At 39.4% G+C, this 12377-nt stretch overlaps 1 protein-coding gene across 2 annotated transcripts in view; it reads right to left on the bottom strand.

Annotated features, from left to right (window-relative positions):
- Positions 1–6872, bottom strand: part of FAM234B (family with sequence similarity 234 member B) — a 34616-nt gene extending 27744 nt beyond the window's left edge. For both annotated transcript variants that reach the window (XR_009631580.2, XM_060777192.2), the window contains exon 1: positions 6583–6872. Coding sequence is in view for 1 of the 2 variants with exons in the window: in XM_060777192.2 (XP_060633175.2) it covers positions 6583–6619 (37 nt within the window). In the remaining variant the exon portion in view is untranslated. The remainder of the gene's footprint in view (positions 1–6582) is intronic.
- Positions 6873–12377: the final 5505 nt, after the last annotated feature.

Here is a 12377-nt window from a genome sequence, read left to right as displayed (position 1 = left end):
TGGAACAGAGCTAAGAAATGAGGAGAACAAGGTTCAGAAGTGAATGGGTATTGTAGTAACTGTTTATTAATTGTGTAATGTGTTAGGTTGTTAACTATTTTTATACTGTAGCACTGAATTTTTGCTGTTCGTATTTGTTGTGAACCGCTGTGAGTCGCCTTCGGGCTGAGAACAGCGGTATATAAGTAAGGTAAATAAATAAATAAATAAGACTGATATGGCAATGCAGCTTTCTCCATTCCTGCATTTTTACTTCCACAGCCCAGAGAAAAGGAAGCCCTCTTTTCCACTATCCTGAAGAAATGCCATTAGCTGATGATGTGAAAATAGTAATCTTTTCTTGCATTGGCATTGTGCCCTTCCACAGTTTCCCCACTTCTAAGCTGTTTCTTGTGAATTGGTTAAGCAGCAGAGAAAAGAGTTGCTGCTGATCTGAAAAACAAGTCAGCAAGCAAAAAAGCCAACAGACTGGGCAAGCCAGAAAGAGTACATCACAGGTTCCCAATTTCTGATTTACCATTTTGGTACAGTTGCTTTAATTCAGTGCCTGGAAAATTACTTCTAACCCAGGGGGATTCTGAGAGCTGTTTTCTAGAAAAGTAAATTTCCTAACCTCCAATCTTAACGGTATTCTCTTCATGCTTCCAGCAGCTCTTTTTCATCCAAATTAGAGCCGTGCTTGCTTTAATGGTCTCTGGGTTAGTCTTATGTGTGCCATTATATACACCATAACAGAAGTGAGGTAGCCAAGTTCTAAGCACTAACAATAGGTAAAGGAGAAAAGTGTTCTGTTTTCTGGAATTTCATTTGTTAAAAAGTTGTTCTTGGAAGTAGCGAAATTTCAAACGTATCACATCAAGGAAACGTTCTAATCCAAGCAACTCCACAAAAAAGTTTTCCTTCAAGACTATTTTGTTTTAAAAATGTAATCATGTGTTTGAAGTACTACATGCCATTCTTCCAGTTCAATATTTTACAATCTCATCCTTCTGCATGGATAGACCACACCTTAATCAGTGACCAATTTCTATAAAAGTGGGGATGCTATTTTTCCCTTGAGAAAGACAGATGGGATTAAAGGTATTTCTTGTCTACGCTGGAGGGGGAAAGGGTAGTTTGCATGCAAGCACATGTGTGTATTTTTAATCTATGGGCAAAGGAAGGGAACCCATTTGGCTGGAAATTTAAAAAGAAAGATGTGAACATAGAAATTATTTAAAGAGGGAAGGAGAAGACAACTGGGAGTAACACTTGATTACAGAGGCTACAGGATAAACTAGTTTCCAGAACGGGGCTGTTATTTTGCTGTAGAAAAAAAATAGGTTTCTTGGGACACCCTGAAACCTAACACCTATGTTATAGCCTAAGCTGATGTTTGTACTCCATTTCCTATAATGATCAGGTATGTGGATGTTATTAAATGAATTGAAGCAATGGGTACTGTGCTTGTCTACCAGACAAGCAGTTAATTATTATAGTTTTTAACCTTGTGAAGACCTGGTAGCTACTCTGCAGCAAAGTCAAGGACAAGATAGAAAAAACTGAAAAAGCAAAATGTTGAAACAATAGATCCCTTTCTCCTGATGGATCATCATTCTACATCATCCTGATCTCCGACAATGAACCCTTTCCTTGCTTTTTTATTTTTGTTTGAAAGGCATGCAAGATTCCAGATTAAATCTGTTAGTCTCAACTAGAGTAAGTGCACCAAATCAATGGACATTTGGTAAATCAGTATTTATTATAATTCACTTGGTCTACTCTAATCGATACTGAGAACAAGATCTAGGCTTCTCACCTTAGCAGGCAGTTCAAGTCACTTTAGAACCCTTTCATGTTAGCCAAATCCAGGCAGTCCCCATGTTACAAGCAAGACATGTTCTGTAGGTTTGTTCTTAAATTGAGTTTGTATGTAAGTCAGAACAGATACAATTTTAAGTGTAACTCCAGCCATATATACATACACACACACACACACACACACGCTTTGGATTGCATAGGGAAGTGTTATCACACCTGTAACTGTATGATGTAGGGCCCCCTGAATATAAAATGAAATGAATAATAATAGTTGATACTGTTATCGTTCTATTAACAAATTATTGTTAATAGGAACAATAACAAATTATTATAGAAGCCAGCAAAAAAAGGCTTCTACAGCAGCTTATAAAATTACTAACAAGAAACATGTTCTGTCCTTAGGCTTACTACTTTAAAAAGGATTAAAAGACATAGAGTTTAAAAGGAAATGCAAGCATTCTTTCTTTTATATCCTGCATTAAGGTCTTGATTTCTGTATGACAGCTTCCACAAACCTTCAACTTAAGCTGTAGTAAGCAAAATAAGTGTTCACAAAAGTCTTTCTCTTTTCAGTACATGCTATCTTACCTGAGGTTATAAGAAGAAGAGAACACTTTGGGTTTTAAACATTTTAAACACACACACACACATAACTCTTTCATTAATGAATAAGCCTGTACGGTAAATGGAAGAACAGCTGCTTTAAGTAGATTTTTATAATTTCTATAAACCATTTGTTTGTTTGTTTCAATTCTAAGTTCAGTTTTCATCCTTGCCTTACAAACGACACCTCCCAGAGCTAGAATCCTATTTCTAACCATCACCAAATTTAAGATCTAAATGTTAAAAAAAATCCCATAAAGTCACATTCTTAAGTGCAATTTTATCTTACCAGCTGGTAATGACCATCTGTCTGTTTTACTGTATTTTTTTCCTTCTGAGTTTGAAAAGAACCCCAAATCAGTTGCACCATGAACTGTTATCATGTCTCTGTAATACTTTATCAAAAATTACTGTATTTTGGAATACAGTAAAAAAAATCACTTAAAAATACCTATTTCTTATCTAGATTTTTGTACAATATATGCACTGAAATTGGAGGCACATGCAACTTTTTTGCTAAAACCATCATTTTCAGGAGGCTTAGATCACTGCTTCTTCAACGTTGGGTCCTGACCCCAAATGGTCTCCCCTTAGTTCAATGTTGGGGTCATAAAAATTTGGGCCCATTTATACAAATCTGTCAGCAACAATATCCAGTGTTTCCAATAGACTCTGTAAGATGCTTCAGCTGTACTTCATAACAAGAAAAACCAGCGTGTAGCAAGCATTGCAAACACTGATTTACTATCAGTAAATGTTTGATTTTATACCTATTTTATATACCTATATACCTGGGGTCATGTCAAAATTTCTTGAGAAGAAAGGAAAGTGGAAAAGATTTTAAGAAACTCTGGCTCAGATGACAGATAATACTGTGTTTCTGTGAGAATCCTTTGCTCTCCCTTTACTTGAAAAAGAATTAACAAACTTGCCACTTGATTAACTTCAAACCATTGTCTCTACTTCTGTATGCAGGGTTTCAACCTTTGCACCAATTAAAATGCATAAGATGACAAACAGGTTAAGTGGAGTGACTAGAGCACCAGAAAATACAGGCCAACATATGCCAAGATGTGAGAAGGAATGTCTTATTAATTAACCTTGCTACATAGCTTGATGAGCTCTTTGACTCAACTGTGAAAGGCTTAAAATAACAATTACTTAATTACAGAGAAAGCTCCAGGAGTTTAGAAGAGGAAGAAGGTACCACTACACTATGCTGACACCAGGGTTGAGGCTGAATTATGTGTATATGCTTTGGCAGCAAGTAATTCCTTAGGTGAACTTCTCATATCCTCAATGTTGACAATTGTCGGATAGTGTGTCTTTGACTTTTCCTCAAATATGGACCAGACGATTGAAGACCACACACACACACAGGGTGGATCTACACTGTAAAATGAATGCAGTTTTACACTTTAACTACCATGGCTCAATACTATAGAATCCTGAGAATTCTAGTCTGGTGAAACACCAGGACTCTTTGGAACAGAAGGCAAGAGGCCTTGTAAAACTACAACTCTTATGATTGCATAGCCACAGCAGTTAAACTGGCATCAAACTGCATTAATTTCATGGAGTAAATGCACCACAAAGACATATGTCCCTTTTCCAGTTGCAATCCTGTCCTCAAGTTTCTCCCATCAAATAAATCAACCAATCAATCTTTATTAGACCGTCACAAACTATTTAAGCACAAGATATTTATTGTACGAAACATGATAGAAAAGCTAAACTAAACTAGATAAAACAGAATGGGGTAATATCAATTCCAAAAACTTTTTAAAAAAATTTAAACAGAACAGAGGGATAGTACCATTTTAGTACATACTGAGAATGGAAACAAACCCTATGTATTACATATGTATTTGAGTCATAACTTTACAAATCCTAAGAACAAAAAGAAATCTTGTCACAATTTATTTTGGGGAATCTTTCATAAAATACCAAATTCTGAAAAAACTCCAAAACTGGCTAAGATAGCAACACCTTTGCTTTCTGATGGTTCAATGTGCACAAACTTTGTTTCACGTTCAAAATTATTTTTAAAACCTTGTGAATAAAACAGTCTTCAGGCTACATGTAGAAGTATATGAAACATAAATGAATTTTGTGTTTAAACTGGAGTCCCACCTCAAAGGTGTCTTGTACATGTTTGCAAATACAAATATTCCAAGAACATTTCAGAGGAAGGAATACTTGACTTGCACCTCAGATCAGATAAGAGAGGTATAATTCATCTTAACTTCTCATGTTTGTAAAAAAAATTACAGAGATAGAATACAGGCAATCCCCAAGTTATGTGTGTTTCTAAGCTGAATTTGTATGTAAGTTAGAACAGGTACATTTTTGAAGTATAACTCCAGCCAGAGAGAGAGAGAGAGAGAACACTTTGAATAGTATAGGGAAGAGTTAACACCCCTGTGATGTTTCTTTTGCTGTCTGTGCTCTTGTTCAGAAGTTTTCACTTTACTTTCTGTCTCTCTGAGAACAGGATTTTGAAAAAAAAAATGGCTTGTTGTGAAAACAAGGATTGGTGATAAAGCTTCAGTGGAAACACCTTTTCCCTATGACAAATCTTTCGAGAATGACTTTCCCTTCCGAGGGATAGATTTCTCTCACTTCATGTTGTCTCAGCCCTGTTCTTAACTGTGAGTCATTTGTAAGGTAGATGTTTGTAACTCAGGGATTGCCTGCATTCCAAAATCTGTGAGGGTGAGATCAAAAAAACTTCTGGTCCCAAGCATTTCAACAATGAAGGAATACTTCACTTTGTTAAAACTTCAAAAATAGAATACATTGGATAGGTATACTACTACTACTACTACTACTAATAATAATAATAATAATAATAATAATAATTTGTTACCCGCTTCTCCTTATGGCTAGAGGCAGGGCACCACAGAGTTAAAATACATCATAACCATACAATACATTCAAAAAATGCATATATTAAAACTTATTTCTATAAAATGCATATATTGAAATACATGAATACTCTATCATATTCTTATCCACTTAAAGCAGGCATGAGCAAACTTGGGCCCTCCAGGTGTTTTGGACTTTGACTCCCACAATCCCTCAGCCCAAATGGTTGAGGGAGAAAAGGAAGGGGCCTGAGGCTGTTAGGAATTGTGGGAGTTGAAGTCCAAAACACCCGGAGGGCTGAGGGGAAAAGGAAAGGGCCTAAAGCTGTTAGGAATTGTGGGAGTTGAAGTCCAAAACACCCAGAGGGCTGAGGGGAAAAGGAAAGGGCCTAAAGCTGTTAGGAATTGTGGGAGTTGAAGTCCAAAACACCCAGAGGACTGAGGGGAAAAGGAAAGGGCCTAAAGCTGTTAGGAATTGTGGGAGTTGAAGTCCAAAACACCCGGAGGACTGAGGGGAAAAGGAAAGGGCCTAAAGCTGTTAGGAATTGTGGGAGTTGAAGTCCAAAACACCCGGAGGACTGAGGGGAAAAGGAAAGGGCCTAAAGCTGTTAGGAATTGTGGGAGTTGAAGTCCAAAACACCCAGAGGGCTGAGGTGGAAAAGGAAAGGGCATGAGGCTGGTAGGAATTGTGTTAGTTGAAGTCCAAAATACCTGGAGGGCCCAAGTTGGCCCATGCCTGACTTAGAGTAACATAGTTCAGGGAAGAGATTCCAGAACAGCAAAAAAACAAAGCACAGGCCCTCCCTGGATGCATCTACACTGGGGAATGAATGAAGTCTGACACCACTTTCAACTGCTATGGCATCCTGGGTACAACATGGCTAAAGACCTTACAAAACTACTCCTCCCAGGACTCCACAGCTGGTAAAGTGGTGCCACAAACTGCCTCCCTTCTACCCTGAAGAGGCAACTTTCTCTCCCTCCCCCTCACAGATGTTTGGCCCCTTCCCTTCCCAGGAAGCACTGGGGGCAAGGCTCCGTTGCCATGACAACCCCTCCCCCCTCCCATCCCTCTCCGCCTCGACATCCGCTTTGACAAACAGCAGCAGCATCTCTGCGCCTTCGCGGCCAGGGATGAGGAGCACCTGCCGGGACCCGGATGTTGGCGGAGAGAGAGGGGAGTCAGTCCACACACCCCGCTATCTGTCATGTACGCATCCAATCCCATCCAGCCCAAAAGCTCACGGCGGCAACCACGCGGCTCGGCTCCCCCCTCGCCCGCCTCCCACGGCGTCCCAGGCCCCTTCCTTACCTGGCAGCTTCAGCGCCCGGGACAGCACCGTGGCCATAGTGGAGCTGCTCAACGCGCATGCGCCCGCCTCCTTTGCCTCCTGGGAAGTGTAGTGCTGCGGGGAGACTGGGAGAAGAAGCTGCCTTTGTACCTCCTCAGCCCGAGAGAGAAGGATGTCTAGGCCATTCTCCCCCGCTGGGAGACACACCTCCCTTTCTGCATTTCTCTCAAGTGGAAGACGCCCCTGGAAACGAAGGCACTTCTCCCAAATTCCTGCCTCCAAAACAGAAAGGCAAGGATGCTTACTGGAAACAATGGGAAATGTGGGATTAATTTACAGCTCTGGATAAAGCCAGGAGAGGATTCTTGAGAGGGAATGAACCGAGAGAGAGCTGAGTAGTGTTGCTCTTTCTATATATATTCTCAAAGTGTTGATGACAAGCTGGAATGTCTCCAGAGGAGGCCAACGAAATATTTTGATCAATAATAAATAAAATAAAATAATAAAAATATTTATTTTGTGTATTGTTAAAATTAAAAAAATCAATCAATAATAAATGCATTTATTAAGGGTCTGGAGAACAAGCCCTATGAGGAGTGGTTCAAAGAGCTGGGCAGGTTTAGCCGGAACAAGAGAAGGCTGAGACGAGACATAATAAGGTAAAGGTTGTCCCCTGACATTAAGTCCAGTCATGTCTGACTCTAGGGTGTGGTGCTCATCTCCATTTCTTAGCCGAAGAGCCAGCGTTGTCCATAGACACCTCCAAGGTCATGTGGCCTGCATGACTGCATGGAGCGCCATTACCTTCCCACCGGAGTGGTACCTATTGATCTACTCAGGTTTGATTCCGGGGAGTGGCATGAGCTCCTGCTGTTAGCTCCAGCTTCTGCCAACCTAGCAGTTCGAAACATGCAAATGTGAGTATTATTTATTATTTATTTATTTACAAATGTAGTAAATAAATAAATAATAAATAATACTCACATTTGCATGTTTTCGAACTGCTAGGTTGGCAGAAGCTGGAGCTAACAGCAGGAGCTCATGCCACTCCCCGGAATCAAACCTGCGACCTTTTGGTCAACAAGCTCTGCAGCTCAGCGCTTTAACCCACTGCGCCACCGGGGGCTCCTGGAGACATAATAGCCATGTATAAATATGTGAGAGGAAGTCATAGGGAGGAGGGAGCAAGCTTGTTTTCTGCTGTCCTGGAGACTAGGACACAGAGCAATGGCTTCAAACTACAAGAAAGGAGATTCCATCTGAACATGAGGAAGAACTTCCTTTTGAGAACTGTTCAGAAGTGGAACTCTCTGCCCTAGAGTGTGGTGAGGCTTTTTTGGAGGCTTTTAAGCAGAGGCTGGATGGCCATCTGTTGGGGGTGCTTTGAATGCAGTTTTCCTGCTTCTTGGCGGGGGTTGGACTGGATGGCCCAGGAGGTCTCTTCCAACTCCATGATTCTATGATTATTATTATTATTACTTCTACACAGCTCAACAACAAAAAACATTTTTTCTAGGTGTTTTGGTTTTTAGGCCTATTGCTGGGGTTATTTGGGGCAATGATTCAGAAAATTGCATTGGATAGACTGCATCAGCTCTAGTTTTGTAGATATGGATGAATTTATAATGGGAAGTTTGTAACATAAATCTGAGAAATAACTAGATTTTTGTGTAGTACACTTTTAATGTTTCATATGCTTAAAAGATTACTTTAAGCACTGCATTAAAATATCCAGATACTTCATGGGCTAGCAGAGTGATGGGTGATGTATAGCATCTGTTCACATACTAGAGCTGATAGAGCAGGCATGGACAAATTTTGGCCCTCCAGGTGTTTTGGACTTCAACTCCAACAATTCCTAACAGCCGGAGTTTGCCTATACCTGTAATAGAGGAAAACCAGTGCCATTTTGGGAATCAACAGGTCAAATATACCCAGAAGTAAGGCTAATATTTTAGGCACCAAAATGTGTGTTGTCTGCTGTTCTGCTTTCTATCATTCTACAAAGGGAGTCAAAGTAGTTAACAACACTAAAAACAGTACAGTTAAAACCTTAAAAAACATACAAACACTAAAATAGAATTAAACAATAAAACTATTAAAATAAATAGTTAAAATAATTTGAAACCTATTAACATACCTACTTACAGTAGATGGCAACTGTGGACACATCCACATTGACAATTTAATGAAGTTTCAAACCAGCATTGATTTTCCGTTGGATGGCAGGAGAAGGAACATTATATCTTGATGCCAAAATGGAATTCAGATTTGGAAATGTCCACTCTGACTAGTTTGATTTGTTCAAACATCTCTGAGATCAAAATAAAGCATACACAGATTTAGTAAAAGGCTGAGATGTGAATGAGTTTATATGCTCTGGTCAATGGCTCTTGGTTGAGCTCATAGGTCCTAAACATCATAGGTTTTCTTAGAGCCCATCTACACTGATCATTTAAGGCAGTTTCAAGCCAGATTTAAAGAAAGTGTTTTTGCCGTGAAGATGACTACATAGGCATTTTGAAGCCTAGATGGTAATTACACAAACTGCAGATCCACATTAAAGGCATTATTGGATGGATGTTATTGTCTTTCAATTGGACCTCGTAAACATTACTTTTGTACTGTAATTCCCAGAATCATCTTGCAATAATGAAATAACAGCAATGGAGTTGTAGTTTAAAACTTTAAAAAGCAATTTTCCAAGGTCTGCCCCATTTACACGTTTCTTCTCCAATTTCATTGTCCTAGTCCACTGACATCCATGGAAAGGAAAACAATAGCAAACTCTCCAAAACCAAAATATTTTCCCACAGTGACAGAAATATTGCCTTGATATCTACAATAGGCTCTGGGTATTTTTCCGTCCCTCCTGAGCCTGTTCATTCCTGTTCATTCCTCCCTTTCCTTTTGGAAGAGTTTGCTCTTCTTGGCAACTAACCACCTTCTTCGTCATCCTCATCTTTTTTTCCTTTTATGTGCTGCAAATATTACCGTTAGTATTGTTGTCCCAACCGTGTAAACATTAATCCTTCACTATTTGATGCAGTTTTGACTTGCAGCCAAAGGTTGACTTGGCTTCAGTTCTGCAGTGTTTTGCAGTCTGCAGAACAAAGCTAACCCTACCTGAATTGTCCTATGTGAACATGTGAATGTTGGCAAGACTATGGCCCAGACCAGAATTGGATTTTTAAGGGGTATAGTGTCACTTGTGCCAAAAAGAAAGATAATGTGTTTGTTGCATTGTTTGAATCCTCTGTGTTTGGAGCTCACTGGAAGTTACTGGCTGCCCTTGATAAACCCTTGGTTTATCTTTCATCCATCTGAAGAAGAAAGAACAGTGAACTATTTCATAGGCCCAAATGAGGTGATGGGATGTCTGTAACCCTAAATATTGGAAAGACCTTTAAAAAACCACAGATGCACTCATAGGGAGCAAGTTGCCCTCTTCTGTTGTGTGGTTTGGAGGAAGGGGGGGGGGGAACATAGATGTGGCTCACAAATGGAATTTTGAAAAAGGAGATGGAGGATCTGATTCTGGCAGCCCAAGAACAAGCCATTAGAACAAATGCCATCAAAACCAGAATTGAAAAGTTGACTACAGATCCCAAATATAGACTCTGCAAGGAAGCTGATGAAACAATAGATCACATCCTCAGCTGCTGCAAGAAGATCGTGTAGACAGACTACAAGCAGAGGCATAACATCGTTGCTCGGATGATTCATTGGAACTTGTGCCACAAATACCATCTGTCTGCGACAAATAACTGGTGGGATCACAAGCCTGAAAAAGTTACAGAAAATGAACACGTCAAACTACTCTGGGACTTCCGAATTCAGAATGACATCATTTTGGAGCACAATGCTCCTGACCTCACTATCGTGTTAAAAAACAAAGTATGGATTGTTGATGTTGCAATCCCAGGAGACAGCAGGATTGAAGAGAAACAACTGGAAAAGCCGACACGATGTGAGGATTTAAAGATCGAACTGCAAGGACTCTGGCACAAGCTAGTAAAGGTGGTCCCAGTGGTGATCGGCACACTGGGTGCAGTGCATAAAGACCTTGGCCTGCACTTAAACATAGTCGATGCTGACAATATTACTATTTACCAGCTGCAGAAGGCCACCTTACTGGGATCTGCACGCATTATTCACCGAAACATCACACAGTCCTAGACACTTGGAAAGTGTCTGACGTGTGATCCAATACAACACCCAGTAGAGTGCTCTTGCCTGCTGTGAACTCATCCTATTGCATTTCAAATAATAATAATAATAATAATAATAAGAAGAAGAAGAAGAAGAAGAAGAAGAAGAAGAAGAAGAGTCACCCACCTTTCTTCATGGCTTGAGGTGAGGTGTAGCATAGATAAAATACATACTGGTAAAACAAAGAACCATAAAAATACATATATTAAAACAGAACAAAGATTAAATATAGAACAAAGATTAAAATCACAGAATGATTTTTTAAAATTTGGATTTGAAACATTTAAACCAGTATTTGAAAATGTAATGTGCTTAAGTGATGACATATGATTGCTAAAATGTATAACTTTCTGTTAAAATATGAAATGGAGGAAGAAGAAATGAAAGACTATATGGTTAAATGGACACATATAAGTACACTAATTTAGTTGGAACATGGGGAGATGTGGATGAAGATTACTCTGAGTAATGATTTGGAGGAAATGTTTATAAGATGATGTACAGATTGTATTTGACATCGGAGAGATTTTCTAAGATATATGCATGCAGTTCTAGTAAAGGTTGGAAATGAAAGTTGAATGTTGGGGCCATTTCATCACATGTGGCAGTAGACTTCTATGTATGGTTGGGAATCAGTGAAAAAAGCTGGGGGGGGGGGTCAACTCATTTAACATGTGGGGCTGGGAAAGAGTTTTGAGGGGATCTGAAAGGTTCTTAGAGCAAATCAAGCCTGAATTCTTCCTAGAAGTGAAGATAACAAAACTGAGGATGTCATACTTTGGACATATCATGAGGCAAATGTGCCTATTTGGGGGAAAAATCTAATAATTCTTGGAAGGTGGTAGGAAAAGGGGGAGTGTTGATGAAACCCCAGGTTGAGCCCAGACTTTTAAAGGGCTATCCATGGTACTGAACCATATCTCCAAAATAGATTCAGCACCTTGAGTGGCTTCCTTAAAGCTATCTTAATACCCTGAGTCAGTTCATTGGCTAAATGTTGTAGGAGCCACCAGCCACCACTATGCTACATCTGCTGGCCTTGGAAAATTACAATTAAGCTAAATTCTGAGAGATACTATGTGGATTGCTGATGTGCAAGCTCATATTCCTTGTAAACATTACATTACGTTGCTGAGTAGCAACAAAATATTGAAATTAAGTGCCAATATCAACAATGGGAATCATGAAGCTCTATACATTTTATTGGACTGCAGCTCCCAGAATTCCTCACCACTGGCAATTTTGGCGAGATTGTTTGAAGTGTCAGTACCTACAACATCTGGAAGGTCACATGATTCCTACCATTGATTTAACTATACTAAGTGAGACTTCTTAGTAGACACAAAATTGTACAGTTAGTGTTGATCATAGTAATCAAGAGATTACTGATCAGGAGACAGTGTAGTTAATATGGTACAAACACAAAGAAATAAGAAGCCTAAAGTCAGAATTTCTTCCTGTAGGTTTTGTTTACTTTTACCAAGAAATGAATATCATGCTGATCTAATAACATCACCCAAATGTCCTCCCTACCAGAGTTGTAAACTCAGGGAACTGGACCTAGTTATATGTTACTATACGTGTCATTGGTATCAAATAAAAT

This window comes from Anolis sagrei, chromosome 5 (assembly GCF_037176765.1).
Source record: "Anolis sagrei isolate rAnoSag1 chromosome 5, rAnoSag1.mat, whole genome shotgun sequence".
Taxonomy (NCBI): domain Eukaryota; kingdom Metazoa; phylum Chordata; class Lepidosauria; order Squamata; family Dactyloidae; genus Anolis; species Anolis sagrei.
This window is presented reverse-complemented; position numbering and strand designations above follow the sequence as displayed.